This window comes from Melanotaenia boesemani, chromosome 10 (assembly GCF_017639745.1).
Source record: "Melanotaenia boesemani isolate fMelBoe1 chromosome 10, fMelBoe1.pri, whole genome shotgun sequence".
Classification (NCBI taxonomy): Eukaryota; Metazoa; Chordata; class Actinopteri; order Atheriniformes; family Melanotaeniidae; genus Melanotaenia; species Melanotaenia boesemani.
Window position 1 is genome coordinate 9,437,285 of NC_055691.1, and position 24,769 is coordinate 9,462,053.

At 42.0% G+C, this 24,769-nt stretch overlaps 1 protein-coding gene across 8 annotated transcripts in view; it reads right to left on the bottom strand.

Moving 5' to 3' along the window:
• Positions 1-24,769, bottom strand: part of znf423 (zinc finger protein 423) — a 177,248-nt gene that overhangs the window by 123,267 nt on the left and 29,212 nt on the right. For 6 of the 8 annotated variants that reach the window (XM_041997577.1, XM_041997581.1, XM_041997580.1 and 3 more), the window contains exon 3: positions 12,221-12,424. In XM_041997577.1, coding sequence (XP_041853511.1) covers positions 12,221-12,424 — 204 coding nt within the window. The remainder of the gene's footprint in view (positions 1-12,220; positions 12,425-24,769) is intronic. The other 2 variants (XM_041997579.1, XM_041997578.1) reach the window with 1 other exon arrangement.

Below are 24,769 nucleotides of genomic sequence, written 5' to 3' on the forward strand. Positions count from 1 at the left end.
CTGTGGTTGTGATAGAGAATAAAACAGTCTGTATGATGAGATTATTGTTTGCAACCACTGATAAAAGTATTCAATTTCAAGGATTCAGATGAGAATCTGTTTACCCGAGAGGTGCGGAGCAAAATATCTGCTCCATTTATCTGCAGACTTCAGCGAACCAACTTGAGAAAAACATCCTGAATGAAGTGCATAAAGCATCAAACAGGGTGTGGGAGAGAGAGGTGGAAGAGTGGAAAAACAGAGGGAGGGAGACAAACAGGGGCTGCTTTGGGGCCAGTCACCACAGGGTGCACGTGAGTGTGCATGTGTTCATGTGTGTGTGTGTGTGCATGTCTTGGGAGGGCACAGTGGGAGGTTGGGGGCATGGAGGAAGGGATCAGAGCTTTGGGGCCAGCTCCACAGGGAACAGAAATGATGGGGAGAGAATGGGGGAAGGGAGAGAGGGGTGAAAGGAAGGGATGTGGTCAGTTTTGAGTTTGAGAACTCAGCAGGGAGGGACGGCATGAAGGGGGAGGAAAGGAGAGAGAGACAGTGTGTACTGTGTGCTCAGAGAGAAGAGAGAGGAGAGGTGTGCAAAATGGAGGGAGGAGGCACGTTCCAGTTGGGAAGACAGAAAGAAGAAGCAGGAGAAGAAGGGAACAAACAAGGAGGGAAAGATGAAAAAAGTCCCAGGTGTCAGCAGGAGGGAGGAAAAAAAAAAGAAAAGAAATGAGGGGAGAGGTTGTGGGGGTCCTGGTTGTTGGCAGGGGTGCAGGAATCCAAGGGAATGGCCTGTTCCTCATTATCCAGACACCCCCCACATATGCACACATATGAAGGAGGCCCCCACATGGCCCCATGACGACTCTATCCTGACCCATCCACACACACGCACACACTCACACAAAGAAAAAGATATAAAAACACACACACATATGGATCTGTACAGATAGTTAACACATGGGCACACACGCTCCACCTTCACACTCAGACACCCGCTGATTTACAAAACTACCTTACCCAAAGCAAAATGCAATAATCAGTCCCTCCAGGAGGTCAAGATGTCCTTACAATTTTATCCAAATCATGCCGACACTTCTGAGAGAAAAATCAAGCATCTGCCATCTAAAATCACCACCAAGGATCACGCACGACGCCTTCCCATGAACGGGGAGGTAAGTTGTTGTAACTGCACGGCGTGAAAAACTTGACAATTGACATTTATCTACAGTGAAATACCAGCAGAGACCATCTGAAATGCACAAGCAGATGAGAAAAAAAAACGACCATGATGGAGTGATAACATCCAGATCCAGAAACACTGTGTTAATGCCACTCGAGGACAACCAGCTCTAGCTTCTTCCGTTTGACCAGGTGGGTTTACAAAACATGAATATTGTCACTTCACCAGCTCAGTAGGTCCGTGGGGATCTCTTGTTGGATGTCTGGATGCAGGAAAAAGTGTGCATCCACAGTAATTATACAACCTGCAATTGATATTAACTGTGCAGAAGCAATAACAAATTAACTGTCTTAAGAACGGAAGCACATGGTCATCCACAAAGTCTGTGCATGTGAACATGGAAACCATTACTTAAATTAGACATGTACTTTTGTGTATAAAAGGAGTGATTAATGAGGTTGAAACCAGATTAAGCAGAAGGTTTAAACTCAGGTGCTGCTCTCCTTGAAAAAACACAAGTTCTGGCTAATTCTCTGTTACATATCCAGTTCCTCAGGCTCAAACTCTGACCTCATTCATCTGTTAGAAAGAAACTACTACTTCAAACCACAATTAAAATAATCAAATACATGAGTTGATACTCATGCTAATTAGGTGAAATGAATGAGATGGATAACACCCATAAGGTTGATGGTTCAATAAGTCCATCAGTCAGTAGGACATGTTTTTTTAAAAAGTCTAATAAAACCTGCTGGGGGTTTTCTGCTAACTGTCCAGTCATTTCTCAGCTTTTAAAAAATAAAAAACATTAACATGTTGGATCAGTTCTAAACAGGTTAACGCGTTTCTGATACTTTAAAAACATGCATGAGACAGGTCTTAAGTGATCTTCTGCTTCAGCTGCTACCAAGCTGCAACTGTATAATCAGTCTGCTAATACAGCCACATGGTTCAAAAATAAGCTGGTTAATCCATAAAAACACCACTTTATGTGGGAACAACTTTAAGCTGCATCAACTCCTCACATGATCGAGTCAAGATGTTAACTAAAGACATTAGACAATGAAAGACAGGGGAAAAAACTGGAAAACAGGCAACAATAAAAACCTATACTTAAGTAAATAAAACAATCTAACAGGAAGTAAAATTAACACTATTTTAGTGTGACTCACTAAAATCTATATATTTATATTATATTTATTGGCATGTAAACATGATTCAAATAAATGAAAGAAGGTTCTGCAGCAAAAGGACATATTCCACATGAAACCTCCCTGTGCTCTTCCTAATTCCAAAATAAACAGACAAGTCCGCATCTACTTTCAATGTCTATGGCTGCACAAGCCCAGATCATCATCCTTCTACCACCGTGCTTTGAGGTGTTTGTTCTGATTTGCTGTGTTTGGTCTGTCCTTTTTGGTCTGGTCTGTCTAAAAGACGTTGTTCCAGAAGTTTAGTGGTTTGTTCAGATGCAGCTTTGCAAATCTTTTCTTTTCAGTGAAAATTCTCCAGCAAGCCCTCCAAACAAGCTGTCCTTGTTCAGTCTTTTTCTAACTGGACTGTCATGAACTTTAACATTTAACATGCTAACTGAGGCCTGGAAACTCTGAGATGTAGATCTATTGTTTTTGGAAATGGCCTTGCATTTTATCTTAGTTTTTACTATATAAATAGTGGCACAGTGTAATCTGGTTTTTGTTTATAAGACCCGGTAAAGATCATATGCGATCAACCTGTAACCTAGCTATCGTTTGAGACTGAGATTACACACACCATTCTAGTAGTTTATTTCTGTGAACAGTTTTTATGGTTGACACCCAAATATCACCACAAGCGACACAGGAATCTAAAGTGAAACAGGATCTTCTGGTTCAGCATCCCAGTCTGAACAGCCTGACTGGGGAGATCAGACAAACTTTATTTATTCAGAGATATGTAAATGGATATTTCTATAATCTTGCTGTGCAAATATTTGATCATTACACACAAACTGACACACACACACACACATACACACAGACAGAAGCAGCAAACCCCTTGGCTGATGGAATTCTAATGAATGTTTAAAACATAGACCATCATCATCATCATCTCTGTTTTTCTGCCTTACACAGAGAAAAATCACACAGTCTGCCCTGGACTGTGGATTTAAGCCTTTACATGCACACACACTACAACACAGACACACAAATATTTACTCTGCAAGTTCTGCCCACAGTCACAAAAGGACATAAAGAGAGAAGAGATGAGAGCGAAAGAAGACGGGAACAAGGAAGTTACATTTTTAATCGAGTGTTTCTTTTCCTCTGAGCAAAGTAGGGCTGAATACAAGAGGGTTAGCTGGTGCCAACACACTCAAACACACACAACACACTTTCTCGTGTCCTTTGGCAAATTCTTCTTTTTCACTCTTGCATTAAGTGAGTAAAAAGGGAAGCAAGTCAAAGTAGGAGGGAAAGAAGGAAGAAGAGGGGGGAAAGGGGGGAAGAAGGGAAGAAAAGAAAGAGGAAAAGAGAGAAAACGTCCCTGCAGAGTCTTTCTCCCTTCCTGGAGCGAGCGCGGGCCCCTGCAGCGCCGCCTGTGTAATTTCCAGTGGCAGTGAATACAGGTATTAATAAAAGCCCCATGGGGAAGAGCACACAATATAACCCTACATTTTCAGGCATTATGAAAAGACGCCCCCAGGGGTCCTTGGGCTCAAATTTCTGAGATGCAGGCATTGTAAAAAAGACGCCCCCGGGGGAGGACCCTGCAATAGAAATCTGCTGAATTCAAAGCATTTCCAGAGTCCTGGTGGGAGCCATTACTCCCACTGGAAGGGAAGAGCTTTTTTCTTTTTTACCTCTTCTTTTTGCTTCCAAACACTCCCTTTTTTTTTTACCAAACATGTGTTGCTGACATGTTGACAGATTGCTCAGTGAGGTGTTTAGGTGCATGCACAAGGCATGTCTGCTGAGACACAAGCTCCATCTCTCCCTCCCTCCCTTCTTCCATCTCCCTCCCTCTATCGCCAGTTCCCAAGTTCCATCCCTCCCTCCGACTCAAACCTCTCAGCGCGCCCAAAACTGCTCCCATCCATATTTCATAAAGGAGAAACTAGGCTGAAAGAGAGAGAGAGGGAGAGGGAGAGAGAGAGGATGGAAAGAGTTGAGGCAAGAGGGAGGGAGGAAAGAAGAGAGGTGGGGGGAAAAGATGGAAGAAAAAAGGAAAAGGGGAAGATAAAGAGAGACAAAGCGGGATCAAGGGAGGGGAGCAGGAGGAGGAGAGGACAGATAAAGAGAAATAGAGCGATGTAGAGACTGGGAGAACTCTGCAGTGAAAAATGAACCCTGTGATGAAAAATGACTTCACAACAACCCTTCTCCGTCTCACCCCCTCTCCCTCTCTCTGCATGTTGTACTCCCCCCACCACCTCCTCTTCCTCCTCCTTCCCCCTCTCCTCTGGTGCCGAGCTCCTGCTCTCTCCCTGGAAAACCTGAGCAGCAGCCAGCTGTGTCTGTGCACTTGTACGTATGCCAAGGGCTTAGCAGAGGAATCTTCAGGCCACCCCCGGGTACAGACACACCGAGGGAGGTGGGAGAAAGGAGGGAGGGGGAAAGGGGCACAAGGCAATGGAGAAGGGGATGAAAACCAGCAAGAGAAAGAAAAGAATGATTCTAAGAAGAGTGTGATATTTACTTAGTGGATGGACGGCGTAGAGGTTGGCTGTAATTTTGTTTCAGATTACACCCCTCCTACCTCTGCCTCTCTGCTAGAAAGTGATCTGTGGTTTTAATAAGAGTCTGGGCCTCGCAGGACTCAGCTGCTATCCTGACGACAGACGCAGCGAGGTGTGTGCGCGCTCTCTCTCTCTCTCTGTGTTTGTGACAGCGGGTTGCGACAGACGGTTAGAGCTTAGCAGTGGGAAGACGTCCCATGGGAGGCAAACCAGTCACCCAAAGGCTCCCTGCACAAACAGACGCGCCCTCCTCTCCGAACATCATCAAGTCCTGCCTCCACTTCACCCATCTTTCCTCCCTCCTTTCCTTCCTCCCAGCTCAACGGGCACTCTGATAATCTCTCCTCCCCCCGCCGAGAGGAGACGAGGGTGCAGCTGTATGTGCTCAATTAACGCGGGCCTCACAAATACCTTTGGAAAGAATACGAACGGCATCGGCTGTCTTCCACGTACGCCACTTTCCACCCACACCATCCAAGAAGTAGCTAGCTGGGTTAATGACTCGCTATTTGTCACTGACAGCGCCAGTTTCCGACCCCCTGCCTTGACTGACAGCTCCCTCGTTTACTTGGTCCTTACCTTTGTATCACTCCTCCTTCCTCCAGTGGTTTCTATGGATATCTTTAACAATTTCTCACACTTCTCATTCATGCCCAGAATTCTACATGTAACATTTTGTAAGATACAAGCATTTTTATCTCTAAACCCATCACATTGACCCAACCTTGGGATGTTGTAACCAGTTATACAGCTTTTGGGATTCCCTGATGGGATGGTGTGTGTCACTGTGTGTGTTCATACGGCAGAGCAGGGCCAGAGAATGTTCTCCATTTGATCTGTAGGAGGTTTTTCTCCGCTTCTTCTCTCCTCGGGGAGCCTATGCTCCACATTCTGACTCCTACTGAGACCCATCAACACTCCCCTGACTCACACTCCCGGTCTGTCTCTCACATATCCTGTGAATGCACAGGATACAGACCCGCATGTACTAAAAAGGAGTACACATACTCCATATTACGCAGTATACACCTCTTTAAGAGCTGAACTGAGCCTCCAAACCACCAGGTATTGGTCAGAATATCAGGCAACACCACTCAGAACTGCTCAAACAAGAAAATATAACATAAACATAAGTGTTAATACTCATCATAATGACAGTATGATGTTTGTTTTTGTTCCATCTTTATTCAACAACATATAATTACAGTGTGTTACACACATTGAATATCTGATCCACAACTCAAACACAGCTGTCACACACTGGCTTAAAGCTGCAGTGGTGTTGTAATAAAGGCATGTAATCTCCATCACACACACACACACACACACACACACACACACACACACACACACACACACACACACACACACACACACACACACACACACACACACACACACACACACACAGCCAGCTGAGCTATCAGGCTCATGCACATTAATGTGGCATTACATTAACCAGATGTGTACGATCTGTGGCTATGTGCATGTTTTAGTGGGTGTGCACACATTCATGTGTCACTGATCTGCACAACCATGTGTGTGTGTGTGTGTGTGTGTGTGTGTTTGTCCAATTTCCACTCAAATTAATGGTGCCTCTTTACAGGCCTTCTGCTGGAGTGGCACTGAATTACTTGGTGCTTCAGTCTCGCACCTGGGACCCATTCACTGTTACAGCAGCAGCTAGCTGCTAACCTGGGAGCCATTTGATACAACAGTATAGTTAGCATTACAGATACCAGCTCTTTTCCAGCAGACAACGCTGCACTAACTAACATCAAGTCTGAAGCCACACCTGAGACTCGGGTCACATCAGATAATGTTCAATGTCGTTCATGCAGGGCAATAAAAAAAAGACGGATCTTTCTCTGCTTTCCAAGTTGACATCTATCACCGCTGAGTTGAATTGTGGGTCCATGTATTTGCTTTCTTAATGATTTGTTGTTTTTTTTATACTTTTGACAATAACTTATGACTATAAGAATATCTATCATTCCTTTTACAGGAATTATAACATGTTAGTTTGGATGGAAGTTCAGAGGGACACAAAGTTAAAGCAGGCATATGAAGGTATTTCGAGCTGAATGTACCTGAGATCAGTGGGTAAAGACTTCCAGAAGATGGGGCCTCTGATAGAAAACACCCCAAAATGTGATCTGGGAACAGTTAGAGAGGCTGCATCACTGGATGTAGAAGTGGGTAGGGACAGTAGGGACCAGTGATGGGAGTAATGACATTAAAATAAACAGCATTACTAACGCCATTACTTTCTTCAGTCATAGACAATCTAACTTATTACTCTTTCCATCGGTGCAACGCAGTTACGGTTACTAAGGGTAAAACATTACTGGCAGCACGTTACTATTAAAAAACAACATCCATTTTTGTTTTGGGTGAACAGAAGTTTCACATTTGTTCGGACTATATTGTGCTGCTGCTATAGTGGAGAGGAGGTGGAGTGATACGGTTGAAACTGGAGAATACGCTTAATATTTGAGTAGAAGAGTTGCTGTTTTGCATTGTGACCGGGTGTAAGCTAAGTGGGTCTGATCCTTTGATTGCAGAGGTTTCATTACATTTAAACTAGGCGATCAGCCGGGGCATCAGTCGGACGACACGCTCAGATCCGATGGCTTGTTCAGCGAGAACGCCACTTTTAACCACACGGGTGGAACAAACAAATCAGTCGGTTTTCTGAAAAAGAAAATGTATCAACCTGATCATGTTGATATTTGGCCTTTCTTTGTTCAGTAGAAAACTAAATATGACTCCTCAAACAACTTCTGCTGATTTTATGATTCTTTTCAGCTGCTCTAAGCTCTAAGTTCTGTTCCAATCCAACTAATTGTCCTTATATGTTAAGAGACCTCTAATGGACACCGTTGCACTGCAACTTGAAATAAATGTGTACAAAATTCTGGCTTTGTTATTAACTTTTTATTATTTTTACAAGTAATTCCACCCTGAATGATCCATGCCTCTTTTGTTTTGCTAAAGCCTCATCCAACCGGCAAGCACTTTCCTCTTCGCAAACAACTCCTCATCGCCTCTACCCGGGTCATCGCCTGGCTGACGGTAAAATAGCGGACCCAGTTGGTTTGTGTTATCTAGTTTCCAGTTTGGGTCATGAATTTTTGTCTGTTTAGATTTTCTATTTGCTCTGAAGCAGTGTTTCTCAATCCTGGGTTACAGGACCCACTGCCCTGTATCTTTCAGAGGTAACCCTACTTTAACACACCTGAATGAAATAAATGGCTTGTTAACAGGCTTGTAAATAACTTAATGAGGAAGTTCATTAATCTGAATCAGGTGTGCTGCAGTAGGTATATAAAACATGCAGGGCAGTGGGTCATGAGGACCTAGATTGAGAAACACCAAATATCTTTCATAAGTTCAAAAATATATTTTTATGTCCCTACCAGTTTCAAATCAAACCTCTGCACCTGGTTGCATCAGCGAGTCTCAGAAATCGGGAGGGAACTCGACAGGTGGATAAGTCTGAAATTCATTTAAGGCTTTAAAGATGATTAAAAAAAGATTTTACAAGCAGAAAAATCAAAATAGAAGCCAGCATAATGGAGATTTTTTCTAGCCTCAATTCAATACAGGAAGCAGAAAAACGGACCAGACTGCAATCCTGCAACATCTATTTCTATCAATCTAAAGAAGAAAAGTTATACCACTTTAATTTTATGACATGAAAAGTGTTATGACATGTTGCAGTTTAACAGAAACAAAGCCATTTAATTGTCCCGGTTGAGCGGCTGAGCTGCTGCACCAGATCTTCATGTCTTGGCTCAGCCTATTGTAATTTTGCTATTTTTCATGCAACATTAAAATTCTTGTAAGAAAAATGAGTTCTTGATTTACCTTTTTTTAATAACAGTGATGCAAAGCAATCAGTGAGATAACATCAGAGCCAGTTACCTTGTAAGATGGCTCCATCTGTCACCCCCAACCAAGATGGCTGATGTCTGAGTGTTTGCTTTCTGTTCAGGGACAAACATCAAACTACTTCAAACTACAAAATGCATGAACACATTAACTCTCTCATGCAGATCTAGAGTGGCGTGTGTTTATCCCCAGAAGACCATGTGTTTCATGTTTTTGTGTGTTTGGAAGTGTGTTTGTGTGTGTGTGGCATGCCCCGACCTCCCAGGGGTCTCCGTAAAATTTAAGAGGATTCTCTATTCTGTGCGTTTTCATTTAGCTTTCTCCTCAATAATTACTAGAGTGCAGTCGTCCCTCCACCGGCTTCACACACACATACACTCCGCCGTGGACACACACGCGTCTACGACCAAGTGTACAGTGACACCAAGCAACACAAATATGAACACAAGTACACAAAACCCTGAATGCAAGTGCACACAGATCCTGCAGAGCCGTGGGATTACTCCGCAATCTCAACCACTCTTTCTCCTGGGAAAAACATGTTTTATCATTTCATTTCTTCTGCGCTCCCTCTCACCCGCCACTCCCTCCCTGAGTTTTCTTGCTCAGCAACATGTAGCCCTCAACAGACTGCTCTGCTGAAATCACAGGCCACATCCTGCGCTCTGACAGGAGCCCACAGCTTTTGGCTGTGTGATGCTCTGCGTGTGTGCAGTGTGTGTCAGATTGTGACAACAGAGACGAGTACAGGAGTGTGTGTTCACGTATGACTCAGAAAAAAATCATGTGTTGTACAGTCATGTGAAAATGATTTTAAAGATTTTTTTTAAATCACCTGGTCCTCACCAAGCCATAATGGGCTCGACACACTGGAGACGACCAACAACAGCAACGGCAGCAGTGCTGTGCATCACGCTCTAAGATCGCTTTTCTTTAAGATCGCTTTTCTTTAAGATCGCTTTTCTCTAAGATCGCTTTTCTCTAAGAAATTTGATTGGTTATGATATTGGTGGGGATTGTGACATTTTCAAACCAGTCCCTGACATGACAAAGTATGACAGAAGGAGAGTCAGAATATTTTGGACGAATTAACAGAAATCTTGCTGTTTACTGTATAAAAGAAAGACAACCCTGGGTTCATCCAAGTTTACAAAATAGGAAACAGCATCGTGAATATCATCATTTGATGGACTTCAAGGCTGATCCAGATAAATCTAAAACCTACGTTTGGACTAATTCACTCTGGTGCCACGCGGCTGCCTTTTATTGAGCTCAAATTATATATTCTTCTATGTTCAAAGTGTTTGCAGACTTCGCTGTCTAGCCTGCTCTCATTGGTCAGTCCACGAAGCCCCTCGCTGGTTGGCTGTAGTGCCAGGCGACAGCGACAAAAGTTGAACGTTTTCCTATTTTCTTGTGTCGCGTTGCAAGCATCGTGTGCACATCTACATGAACGAGTGCAACATTTCACATGCACGAATGTCGCCTGTCGCTTAATGGCAGGTGGGCAGCGATTTTCGCCTCAATACACAGGTTCCATAGGAAATGAATGGAGAAGGAGCGACGTCGCCTCCCATGTGTCGAGCCCATAAAAGTGAGGCAACATCAGATGAACATCACAACATTTAACACAACATCATTCTTTATTGGAAAAAAAACAAACCTAAAACACCAGATCAATGTGTTAAACGCAGCACTAGGTTGAAGGATGATGTTATCAGTCTCTCACATTGCTGTGGTTTCTGCAGCTCTCTGAAGGTCCCACCACAGCATCACAGCCAGGCTGAGGTCTGGATCATGTCAACGCCTAGATTATTTTTTGTTTTTAGTCATTCTGTTTGGGATCTTTGTCCTGCTGCGATTTAGCTCACATCTGACTCTAGAATACGTTGGTATCCAGAGGGGTTCATGGTCCACTCAATGATTTCATTGTGTCCAGATCATCATCCTTCCACCACCATGCTGACAGCTGGTATGAGGTGTTTGTGCTGAAATGCTGTTTGAGGTTTTTTCTGCATTCTGACTAAACATGTTCACATTAGTCTGATCTAGACATCATTCCAAAAGTCCGGCTGTGTGTTCAGATGCAGCTTTGCCAGCCTAAGCAGTGCTGCCATGTTAGTTTTAGAGAGAAGAGGCTTTCTCCTGCAGCCCTCCAAACAAGCCGTACTGGTTCAGTCTTTTTCTAACTAGGCTGTCATGAACGTTAACATTTAACATGCTAACTGAAACCTGGAGAGTCTGAGATGTGTTTATTTTTTTGAAGTTTCTCTGAGCACTTCAAGGTCTGACCTTGGACCATTGAATGATAGACTCCAGATAGTTTGGGCAGTAGCAATGACTTCTTTAAGACAATTGCTGATGTCTTTCCTCCTTGGTGTGATGTTAACACACAGCTGAATGGTGCAGAATAGCAAACTGACAAACCTCTGTTTTCATAGAGGAACACTAATGATGACGAGCGAATCAAATGCTGCTACGGACCCTTTTTATAGATGCAGTCAGGGTGAACTGCTTCTACATTTTGACTTAGTGTTTGTTAATAATAATCACACAGTATAAGTCATATGCTGTTGTTCATCTGAGGGTGTATTGATCATATTTTTAAACCTGATGAGAAAAGGGTAAATCAGCTGTACAGTCCAGTTAGTTTTCATACTGAGCTTTGAAGCTTTTAATTAGCCTGTTCTGAAAGAAAATCTTAAAGATGTGTACTGCTCTACATGATCGCTCTGTGTAGGATCACAGCTTTTCTCATGTTATTTCTCAAAACTCCCTCAACTTTTCAGTTGCTCTACACTACATCTCCAAATAACTGCAACTCAAACGCCTTCCTAACTCTAATGTGAGACCCAGCAGTGCACGTGACTCTGCTCGGATTGGATGGTAAACCAGTCCCAGGTGATTAAGAGGTTGCTGAGTTAGGAGTCTTAGCATCTTACATTACATGGTCTCTGGGAACACTATCTTTACCAGTTTAAACAAAGCCCTCCACTCCCGCCCCCCTCCCTACCTCTTCATCCCACTATCAAAAGTAAACACACACACCCTCACACACCAAGAGGAGACTTGCTTTGCAGTAGCATGAAAGAGTGTGCGCTGGCTTGTTAAGGGAGCGTTTGGATTAATCTGTAGGAACCAGATGCCCCCGCCGCGTTCCTTTCAGCCACTCCATTAATTACACCAGTACTAATAACGGCCTTTGTGTGTGTCCCAGTGGAACATATGGGTATTACTGATTCCAGTAGCTATAGGTATTCAGCAACAGGGGAGGGCCTGCATCACCCAGGAAACTGTAGTGTTGGTGATTCTACAGGATGCAACTCATCTGAAAACCATCTTTTCCACTTAAGAACATGCAGTGTGTTTAATTAAAGATCTGTTCGTGTGTTGAATAAATGAGGCGATGCTATTAGAACACACAGCTAAGAGGCTGGAGATCTTACCTGCCGGGCAGTGGTTGGTTCTGTGCTCAGTCAGATCGGCCAGACACTCAAAGTCCTGCTGACAGTTATCGCAGGTGAAGATGGACTCGTCATCCAGGTCCTCGTCGTGATCTCTTTCGTCACGGTCCTCATCCTGTTCTCCATCCTCGGCGCCAGCCCCCTGACCATCTTTGGGCTCTGCCTCTCTGTCTGACACAGGGACTTCTGCAGACACACCAACATACATGTTTTCTTACCAGCTGCTAGCTTAAGACAAAGATGATGATTACGTGATGCATCTTGGATCGTTTGTCTCCCTCTCACAATCACAACTGTTTCTTTTTCCCTAATTAATTTTATTCTGTCATTTTCTAATTTGTACTTCTGCAGTGATGTGTGAGTTTCTTCACCGTCTATATTTAACCGACAATAAGTCCTGCTCGACCCATCATTGGTAATTACACAGTGTGTGGATTATCACTTTAGCTTTTGACGTGAGTGTGAATGTGTGTGTCCTGGTTGCAGACAGAGTGTGAGAGGAGGCCAGTGGAGGGCTGCGTCGGCCCAATCCTCAACGCTCTATTGTGTCTCCATTTTCACACCTTATTATCACATTATAAACGCTGAGGATCCAATAGGACTGACACTGAAGACACTTGGCTAGAGAGAGGAGAAGGAAAGGAAAGGAAAGGAAAGGAAAGTCATATAGTTAATGGAACATTAATTGGTAGAATAAGTTCTCTGTTGATACGTTTTTGGCCTGTAACCTCCATGACTTTTCATTAAAACAGACTTCGTTTTATCTCTATGATTACAGGACAAAATAATTTCAGCTCTGCTTCATTTTGTCTGTCAGGAGCTCCAGAAGACATTCTTTATAACATGCTATTCTTGGTACCTAATCATGTTTTTTAGAAACCGTCTGATCAATAAAATCTGTTTGTGAATTTATCCTCAGTGTTCAATTAAAAATGCTCCAATTCCTTTATAACAACATACCATCACCAACAAGTGCCTCTATCGAGTTTAACTGCCAGTAGAACCTGGATGTAAAATAAAAAGGTGAACTGGAAATGATGCCTTTGAAGGGTTCTGTAAAAACATCCTGCAAGGTACAGAAATCTAATCCTAACCTGTTTCATGTTACAGTTGCACCTCATTAGGCAAATAAATAAACAAATAAATACATAAATTCAAGTAAACTTGCCAAAAAGTAGTGGCTCAGTGCCACAATTGTCTGTGCTTACACACTTTAAGTCACCTTGTGGAATCAGTTGAGTCATGACAGCGCTGTCGGTTTGTGTCAAGCTCCACGATGCCGGCCCGGCATAAGAGCACATAAGGCGGGCCTGCCTCCGTTACCACCCTCCTTGCTAGCTTAGACCCTATGTAATCACAGTGATAAGTCAAGCATCAGTTACCATGACAACAAGTCAAGCCTTGGCTGCCATAGCGATAAGTCAAGCCTATGTCACCAATGTGACAAATCAAACATCAGCTGATTTAACAGCAAAGAGTTAAATCTTGAATTAAAAATGCCTTTTCAGATTACAGCAAATCTCAGTTGTCATGGCGAGGGTCCACATTTTAAATACACTTTTTTAACCTTTATTTAATCAGGTAAGTCCATTGAAAACCAGCTCTCATTAAAAAAGGCGACATCGGCCACAGGCAACAGTAAAATGTGCATCGGTAAAGACAGAATTGATACTAGTGAAAGAAGATCTTGGCTATCACATCAACAAATCCAGCCTAGATTACCACATTTACAAGTCAAGCATCAGTTGCCACACTGATGAGTCTGGCCTTTAATGAAGCCTTAATGTCTCAGTTATTAGCAGAATAGCGTCAACTCAACTTTTCACCCCTGCACTTTCTGATGTGGTACAATTTGCAACAAAGGAGCATCAATCCTGACCTGGAAATGACTCCTAATGGTACAAAACTGCACCTCCAATGGACTAAATGTATCAGCAAATAGACCAAACTCTTAAATAATTAAGATATATTTTATTCTAAATTGAGTTTGTTAATTCTATCAGTATAGCCAAGTTCAAATGCTTGTACATCACTAGGAGATTACTAGAACCAATTCTGCAGTTAAAGCATGTAGCAAACCTGAGACTTTTGCAGTTTAAGATTAAATCCAGACAATCCAGGAGGCAGATTCTCACATAATGTAAGAGACATGGTGAGAAAACCTGATCAAAGTGAGACAGAACCAACCGAGGCATCAAATGTCCATCCCACTCTGATTTATTATGGGAGAGTTATGCTGGGAAAAAGGGATGCTGGGAGGTGGGGATCGAGGGGCTGAGGTGATGGGGTGCTTGGTGGAGCTGCAAGATAGGAAGACAGTGATGGAGGGATAGATGAAGAGATGAGGAAGAAGAGAGGGAGGGTGTTGGCCATCTGTCCAGTGGTGAGCGCACCGTCTGGCCAGGGAGAGAAAAAAGCCCTTTGGCTGACAGAATACATGCACGCTCATGCACTCTCAAATACACACCAACAGTTACTGTGAATGTACAAACACGCACATACATGTGTTTGTGCTGGAATGTAAAAATGATTAACATTCCTTCACGATTCAGACCTCTCTTGGTAAATTTGTAGAATGCATCTTTTTTGTTTTTTGGGGGTTTTTTTTGTGGCATCACAATGCATACTTTAGCAAAGACCGAGCAAACACATACATCATGGACACACACACACATACACTCCCCTGGGTGTCCTGATGCCAGAGGTGAGGGCAGCGCCAACTCGAATGCATGCCAACACAACCTGCTGTCATAGCAACAGAGGGAAGAGGCTGATGAAACCTCTCCATCTTGCACCCCTCTGTCCCCATCTCTCCCTTTTTTCCCTTCTAGTCGTGTTTTTTTTCCACTCCTCTATTTATTTGGTCTTCCCTGTGCAGAGGGATAAAGACAAAGATGGGTGTCAGAACTGAGGGCTCACAAAGCTGCTGGGGGTCTCTATTTGCACATGGATCGGTACACTACTACGTTACCCACCCACCTCACTCTGCACAGCAGGGACAGAAACATTACATGTCCTCTTAAGAGTCTCAGAGAAAAAATAAGTGGGGGGTGCTTTAAAGAGAGCTACCTCTGAAGCCTCAGTGGATGGTGAGGATGTTATAATCATTACCACTCTGAGACGGACCTCCTGGCTCGGCCAGATGAATGTGTCTTCTTGGAATTGTGTCATTATGCAGGAAGATAATAAAGACTTCACGATTAAAGTTGGTCTAAAAATGGGAAAATCCTTTATATGTTTGATATTAAAGAACCTTTGCACACCAACATTTTATATTTATGTACAAGTAAATATTGGGCTCATCAGGAAGAGTTTCAGCAGCTGATGAAAGAGCTGCAGAGTTATCTCGATTGTTTCCAGGTGGTTTTCAGGATGTCGGCAGTTCCTTCTGATACCCTGCTGGCTAAACTAGAAACATACATTAACAAGAAGACAAGCTATTTCCATTATGCAATTATCCCTGAATTTCCTACATCGTTTGTCATCAAGTTCTTGGCACTTGCAAACAAAATGAATTAGTTTGTTGGAAGTTGTTTTGGACGACAAGTTGAGTTACTCTGAGCGGAAAAATAAGCCTGAAAGAAGAAATATTAAATCCTGTTCTCAAAACTTTAGTATTGGGCTGGTTTCTCAATACTCATTACTCATTATCATGCCTAATGGTCAGCAAAACAAACATAAAATACAATAAAATAATAAACTCTTTACTGATACTAAACTAATGCCTCATAAACAGTAATCAAACCTCACTTTTATATCTGTTTGCCACAATCTCAATTCCTCATCACACTTACGAGTTCACCTCTCTGACATATATGCATAGTTTTTTATGTCCATACTGGTCTTTGTCTTCTTAAACATGCCTCTACATCTGAGTTCTGCATTTTTTCTGTGACTATAATAAATTATAATAAAATAACAATTAAAAAAAAAGATGAAAATAAACCTGCTTAGGCCATCTCTACCATTTGGTTTGAGACAAAGAGTTCTGATCTGAGAAATCCAAGTTTGATCAGCAGTAGTGAGTTGCTATGTATGAACGCTACAGCGATGAGGCCAGACTTGGAGTTACAGGGTCATGGTGAAAGGACAAGAAAATAACAACAAAAGGAAATTAGGTTCAGAAACTGAACAGTTTGACTAAATGCTGGTGATGCTTCCAGCGTGTGGCATCTTAGCAGACATAAGAGAGAGAAGCCGTGCAGAGAAACTATCAGATCTGCTCTGGAACCAGGTGACCAAACCAGACAGAATCACCAGGAGTTACCTATATCATGTAGCAACATATCAGTCAAACAGCTAACATGTCAAAGTTTAGGAAAAAAAGAAAAAAAAAAGGAATATAACTCACTCCCATCCTATTTTTATTTTGCAGGGAAGACATTTTTTCACCCTGGAGTCTACAGGTGGCCTGAACAATGTTGGGAACATAGTGAAACAGGAATCCGTTACAGGGGGGACCTTTTTCACTGCTACACCACTGAACATGCAGCTATGTTACTGGAGTTGTTGAGCACTGAAAATTGTTCCAGCAGACATTAAAGGGGAACACCATGAAAGAAAAAAAGAAGCTGAATCTGTTGTCTGCAGATATGGTGGCTTTAAAAAGTCAGATGTGGACCAAACAAACGATCAGCTGCACCACTTTAGCTGCAAACATGCTTTGGAAAAGCAAGAATGTCTGAAGCTAAAGATGAGTGCCCTCCACATCTTCAAGTAAAACTGAAAAGTAAAACTCTCTTCCTTTCTCTTATCCTTTTGTCTGTAAATTTCAATGCTTTGTTTTTTAAATGTTTTAAATGTTTTAAGCGTGGACCCTTGAGCCAGAAGAAGAAGAAGAGTTCCTGTCACCACTTGAGAAGAGCAAACAAATCTTTCTAAAAATATGGAGGACACTTGAGTCACATTTTATTTGTAGAGATGTTTGTTAGAGGTATTAACTATGACAAAAGAAGAAAGAAAGACGGATTCAGAGCTCTAACCAAGACACTGTGGACATCAACAAGTCTTTTTTAATTCTCCAGACAAAAGAATAGTCTATTTTTATCCAATCTACTGCAGTAATTCTTCAAACACCATGAGACTGGTATAAACTGACAAATACATATTATTATATGTAATTTTAGAACTAGGAGCTAAGAGAGCAAGACAGAAACTTTGCAGGTTAATGTTGGCTGAGTGACTTATAGAGAAGGTGGGAAGCAGCAGAGCTAGTAGTGTGTGTGTGTGTGTGTGAGAGACCCAACCACAAGAGAAACCTGACATATGGTCAGAAAACACAATCTGATGATGCAGATATGCTAAATGTTGTGATTTGGTGTAGAAAACTTGGGAGGGTTCTGCACAGGAAAATTTTAACAAAAAAAGATAAAAAAAAAAAAAAAAAAACTTCCAAATATTTCAAAAGTAAACAATGATTTTAGTGCATTTAACTGAGCAGGACATCAGCATTTGATCTTTTCTCGATTCTTACACAAGTCTCCATGCTTCCTTTTCCTTCTCCATGATGCTCCATCTCCACCAGAGCTACACCAGAAAGCAGCAGCAGGCCTACTTAATGAAGGCAGGCAACTCCCAGAGGTGCTCAGGGTGCACAGCAGTGTGTGAGTGTGTGTGTGTTGGGCTACTGATTGAATAGTATGACAGTGGTCCCTAGCAAATAGCTCTTGCATTCTCTCTTCTACACACACACACACACATTGGTGAGATATAGCTGTAGTCACTCAGAGACACACAAGCACACACATGAACACACTCTCTCTACTGAGAACCATTATCTCTGAGTCACAGACTGTTCCTATGCCAGGAATAACTGCACATTCCCACTCTAACCCACACTACATATACACACACACACACACACACACGAGCCTTGCAATCTCAAGAACAGACACTATGTTTTGTTCTTACATCACCCACAAACACGCTGTCATTGTAAAGCTTGTCCTGCAGTTTAGATACAAAAATCTAAAGAATTTCCATTTTCCAGCTAAATGAACAAAAAGATTTAGAAATTTCTTTCAAACGCGGAAGATGAATGTTTTTAACAAATTCTCAAGTCCCAGAGCCCCGTTGCTTTTCATTCCAGCCAAATAATGAGGGACTGAATCACACCTGGGATGCACCGTGAATGCAATTAAATGAAATTAACTAGCTGGTAGGACAGCAAACCATCTGCATTCTGGGTACCTAAAGACTGGTCTCAAACCTACTGTTGGGTCTGCAGGGAAAGTGGAGAAAAGAAAAAAAATTAAGTCTGCATGTCCATTTCTTTGTCTGCAGAAAAACACATTTATGTGGTTGAATGTCACAACAGCTTCCTGAGCAACACCTCGGAGTCGGTTCTATCAACTCAAAAAGTCCTGATGTATTCCTCATTTCTTCACATTTCACTGTTTTAATCTTTTAGAATGGTCTTCATCAATTGTTCTCCAGTTTTCTGAAGGTCTTTCAATGTTTTTCTTTGGACATTTTCAGTCATTTTGAGTCCAGTTCTTGTACCTCACTTTCAGAGGAATGTTTTTTTTGCTTTTTGTTTTTTTTTTTCATTCTAAACCAACTTAACTCTGACCCATGAATCATCCAAGCATAAAAACTGCATCTGGACCTTCAGCCGATCCACCTACTGTTGGCCGAAGCCTCATCAGAAATGGTCTCCATGGAAACGTGGCTGTCAAGGAGCAATTCTTAAGGAAGGGAAACAAGGAGAAAAAGGCTGAGATGTGTCACATGACACAAGAACTGAACTGAACATCAGTGGAAACAGGTCTGATGGATCCTCCCCAGAACCCAGACTTCAACATTATCAAAACAGCATGGGATCACCTGGACAGAGAACATAACAAAAGGCAGAAACTTCCAAAGAAGAGTTTTGTAAAGTCCTTTAAGAAGCCTGGAGAGCTAATCCTGAAGAAGACTTAAAGAAATGACAGGTTTGTCTAATAGGGTTCAGACTCTGATGAAGAAAAAACCTGCTTCCGTTCAGGTTTGTGAGAACTGCTCAAACTTTTTACCCATCAATATATAAAGAAATGAGGGTTAGATCAAGAGTTCCACCCACAACTGTATTTTTTGTAAACTCACCTCCTATAATAATCAAATAATGACCCAATCTATGATCCTGATGCATTCAGGGACAATAAGTAAACCCAAAATAAGATTCCAGGCTCAGTTTGTGACAGCATCAATCATGGATGTGGAAAAAAGTTTACACTATGTGTCTCATGAGGAAAAGTAATAATGCGTCCTGTCTGCTGCATCCAGCAGCCTCGCTAACCTGAGGACAATGAGCTGTTTGTTAACACATTTAAATATATAAATGGATGCTGCAGGAATAATGAGGTCACTTTGCATATCTGCAGGAAAGATATATGCAGGTGGTGTGTGTGTGTGTGTGTGTGTGTGTGTGTGCGCAGTGTATTGCTGCATGTGTGCGTGTTCATGCTCACCCTGGGTAATTAGATAAAGAGGAGTGAATTAGCCGAGTCCACAGTGCAGAATGATGTTACACAGCCTAACCACGCCTAGCCGAGACCCACTAATCACCACTCGTTAGGCTCACAGATACAGTACGTGGGGATGCTTGTATGTTTTCATTGCATGGGTGTGCTTATTAGATTGTGTGTGTGTTTTCTCTCATTAACCACATTAAAATGAGTTCATTAAAGTAATTAGTAAGCTAAATTATAATAAACCATGAACATAACGGACAAGAGGGAGAAAGACAGAAAGTGTTCTTGTTCCCTGTAAGATGACAAAACCACGGTGGAAAAACAAACCAGATCCAAACCGACTCAGAACTCAAAACTCTGGGTTTATTTTACCACTGTGAGCTGTTGCCAAGTTAAGCTAGCTGAGACACAAACTGGAACACCAAAAAATCAAGCACATGACCACCGTACATGTCTAGATATCCTGTGGGAAGAAAAGTCAAAAACTAATGAACTCTGGGAAATGTTCCTGAACTACCCCATGGTGACAGAAGTGCACTAACGGAGTGTGCCAGAGCTAGAAGGGGCGTTAAAGAGGAATAAAACATACTCTAATACTGCAATGGTGAGGTAGCTTTTGGAGTATTTGATTTGGCATATGGGAGCTGGTACTGTGGTCTGTCAGGGACACTCAGCAGCTCAGAGAGATGTATATCTGCCGGCCAAGCATACGCCTAAAGGAGGGATCAAAGGCTGGGGAGAGAAGTGTGTGTCCAGCTTCCAGGAGAATGTTTAGAAACTCAACAAGGCTTTCATTCTGCTGCATATCTCACTCTACACCAGCCCTGGATTCACAGCCACCTGCCTGAGTAACATTCCAAATTTCTGTGAGGTTAAAATCAGATCTGTGTTGCTTCTTTAGAGCATCGAACAGAGAGGAGACCGATTCCTGTCATCAGAACATGAGAAACAGCAGCTGTTATCAGAGTTGGATGATGTAGGATGATTTAAATCTACGACTCTTTGCATTAACAAGTAGTGTCATCAATTACCTAGTTAAGTTATTCAATGAAGTTTGAATATTTCAGATTAAACTAGGCACGTTTTTGCCTTTATTCATACATTTATAAATATATAAAACAGTGAAAGTAGTACATTTCCTTTGTTTTCTTGAATACTGTCAGAAAGACCCCTCTGTCCTGGTGAGTTATGTCCCCTTCTGCAGACGCTACATGTTAACTAGCTAGCAGATAGATGCTAATTTTTGGTGACACCCAGCAGGTCACTTCCTTCACTGCTGGTTCTTGACACTCGCGTAGGGATTTGACAGTTACTTTATGTCTGAACCGTAATGGCTGATCAGCGCAACTTGTGAACAGAACGTAAACAAAGTTATTTGGTAAATCAAAGAGGTCATCCAGCAGACATCCTCTAAATATAAAGCTTAAAAACTGCCAAAATCTTCATAAATATGGAGGATAAAAAGATTTTGGGTGGATTCTGTTCACCGCTGTGACAAGACACATACATGCTCAACAGCAGCTGCTCTTGTCAAGATAATGTAAATTTGGATTTTGTTGTTTATGCTTTAACGCATTAGAAAATGAACAAATAATGTGTTAATTCCACAAATTAATCTCTGTAATAACACATTCATTATGACACCCCTTAGTAAATCATCTGAAGGAGTGTTTGTGTGATTTTACACATTTATAGTGTAATAAGGAGTATAATTAACACATAATAATTGTAATATCCTTCCCAAATTAAAACTATCATGGAAACCACACAGTCAACAATTTAACAATTCACTCAAAACTATGGATGCAGTCAGCTGTTTAAATTTTCTGATACATAATTATGAGGCTCCAAAGAAAACTCTAGTTTGACTCTGCCTGCATGGAAAAAAGATCTTTAACTGGAAAGGCATTTTTTTCAGACCCAAACTCAAGCTATAAACACTAGATGTAAACTCAGTATATGTGGCTACTTAGGACTTATATTACTGTTAAAACTTCACCATTTCAATCCTAATATAACAGACACCTGCATTAAGTACTGAAGATGTTGGTGTCATCTACTATTGTATGTGGGGATGTCAGAAGCTCCACATGTTCTGGATGGAGTATTACACATATACCCTGGACATTTTCCAACAATCTCTTCTTAGTACACAACAGACATGTAATCGCTTTAATCTGGCCAAAACAAAACTAAGAGAAACAACTGTAGATGTGGATTAGGAAGATATGTTGTTGTTTGGCATTTAAAAAACTGGATGCGACGCATTGTTTTCATTTTATAACCATCATAAAAGTATAAATACTTGGAATTAGATTCAGAATTCGATAAGATACAAGACTCAGTCTAAATTTCCTAGAATCTGTGCTTCAGCTATGATTGAAAAGAGAGAAGAGGATAATGACCTCTTATTGTTTAGTTAATGGTTTGCTTGTTTTTTGTGATAATCTTTAGAATCTATTTGGTGTTATATGTATGGATATGTGTATGGGAGTGTGTGTATGTATACTTATATTTTTAACTGTATTATTCTATATTTGGGCAAACAAATCCATTACTTTATGCATTTCTATCTCTCCTGTGTTTTTCTTTTTACTAATAAATTATTTACTATACATTTTTTCTTTGGAGAATGTTATTAATTAAGAAGGGGAGGGAACATTTTTTTTAAAATGTTTGTTTATTCAAATGATTAAAAACCAATAAAGTGTTAAAAAAAAACAACAGCATGTGTTTGCAGAGATGAGTGGCTGCAGAGCCAAACTGGGACCCCAACTGTCTGCACAGTGACCTATTTGAGCTCAAAATAAGTGGGAAGATGCAAAGAACGGTGAACACATTTGGCACTGTGTGCACACACACACATACACACACACAGAGGCTGAACAGGTGCAGCTGGACACAACAACACAGGCCTGCTCCGGGGGTCCCTGGAGAATCACCCCACCACCCCTCTGCTACCCTCTGGCTCTTCCGCAAGTGCTCAGGTGTGTTTGTGTGTTAGGTGGCTTTGTAAGGAACCTTATTTCCCCTCAACTCCACCCATGTATCTACAACCGCCTCATGTCCCCCTATAGCCTGTGTATCTGTGTGTGTTTTCACAATGGAAGGCCTCTCGCCTCCTGGGAGGAGATCCGCTGAGCTACACAGTACAAGTCGCACACATGTAAGCACACAGCTACACAAACATACACACCAACACACATGGGATGTGCTGCAGCAGGGGAGATTAGCACCCAACACCAACGTCTGGAAACAGGATGATGAAAGAGCCATTAACGTCATGGGAAGAAGAGACACAAACACAAACTCAACACCAAACATGCCACAAAAATCAGACCGACACACAGCCCACATGCACACATATCTGCAGAAAAACATGCAAATAAGTCGACAGCAGCCCATTTGTCTAATTTCAGCTGCACACACACACACTGGACGGGGCTTAAATGGTGCATAGCAGACAAAACCAGAAATACTGAGCACTGTCACAAGAACACAAGATGAGTTCACACACTCATCCACGAGAACTGTTTTCCTGTGGCAGCCTTGGGGAAATTAAAGCTACATTATGGACCTCCAGAGGGTAGCAGTGAGAGCGTGATGGAGGAAGAGGAAAACAGAGGGAGAGAGAGGGGGGGGGACAAGACAGATACACAAAAAGGCCAGTGTCCTGTTTTTCTCAGCTCTGTCCATCATGCAGATATTACAGGGAAGCAGGAGATTGATGGATGGATGGATGGATGGATGGATGGATGGATGGATGGATGGATGGATGGATGGATGGATGGATGGATGGATGGATGGATGGATGGATGGATGGATGGATGGATGGATGGATGGATGGATGGATGGATGGATGGATGGATGGATGGATGGATCTTCTGCTAAAACTCGTGACGTTATCTAACAGGTAAGGAGACATATCAGGAGCAAAAATCAGCCAAATTGAAAACAAGATGAAGATTTTGGGATAAACCTTCATGTTTTACGCAGAGAAGTATTTTCAGATATGTGCAGGCACAGTGGTGTCCCCTCAAGGTACCAGAGACCAGCAGGTCTATTGTCTTAATTTTTCTCACAGCTGCTTTTTTAAACAGCTGCACTCAACTAATTATAAGGTCTGATGCTGGTCCAACCATTTATCCAGGAGACACTGCGAGAGGAAGTGGGCATGTTCGTCAACTGGTAAGTTTATTTATGAGATTTTTTTTTCTCTCTGGTCATGCTCAGAGCTGCTTGGACACTGCGGCTGGCTAGAAACCACACTGATGGAAAATAAACACGAACACAGTTTTCTGATATTGATACAGACCTATCATCTGATAGTTGCAAGTCACCGCCTCAACGGCCACTCATGCCTGCATTACCACACATACACACACACCAACACAGTGAATACCCATAATCCAGTTGGTGTCAGTTTCTCAGTTTCAGCCTGGGGACGTGACAAAGCATTTCCATTATGACTCATTGGCTCAGTCGGTATGCGAGTGTATGTCTGAGTGGAGAATAAAGTAGAAAAAGGTGGCTCCAGAGAAAAAACTGATGATTTCATCACTTCCAGAGATCATTCAATGTGTTTGTAAAGACATCAGACATCCCCACTCCATCTGAAGTCTAAACAGATCATACAAAGGCCAACTCCGCTGCTACCTTTCTTTACTTTTCTTTCTCTATAACCTCTGGGGCAGCAAGGGAAGAAGGGAAGGAGGGTTTTGGGGTACTTTTAACCTCAAGAGGCTCCAATCTGGGGCCGAACAGCCAGGAAGAAAAAGAAAAAGAGGAATAGATCCAGGGAAGAGGGAGAATAAGTTATTCCCTTTACTCCACCTCCTCTCCTACAGGTCTGTCCAAACTCAACACACATTTTCCAGAGAAAGCGAACAATAGACTTAAAGGGTAAAATGTGGACGTTTCTTCTTTTTTTTGTAATTATTTTGCTCCCTGGGAGTTTTGGTTTCATTGCTGGAAATAGGAAAAATTCTCCCATTGAAACAGTGGAAAGTTAAAGGAAAGATTAAGAGAAACGTGCAGCAAAGTGGAGAGGATCTGATGCTGAGGATGCTGGGACAGGGAA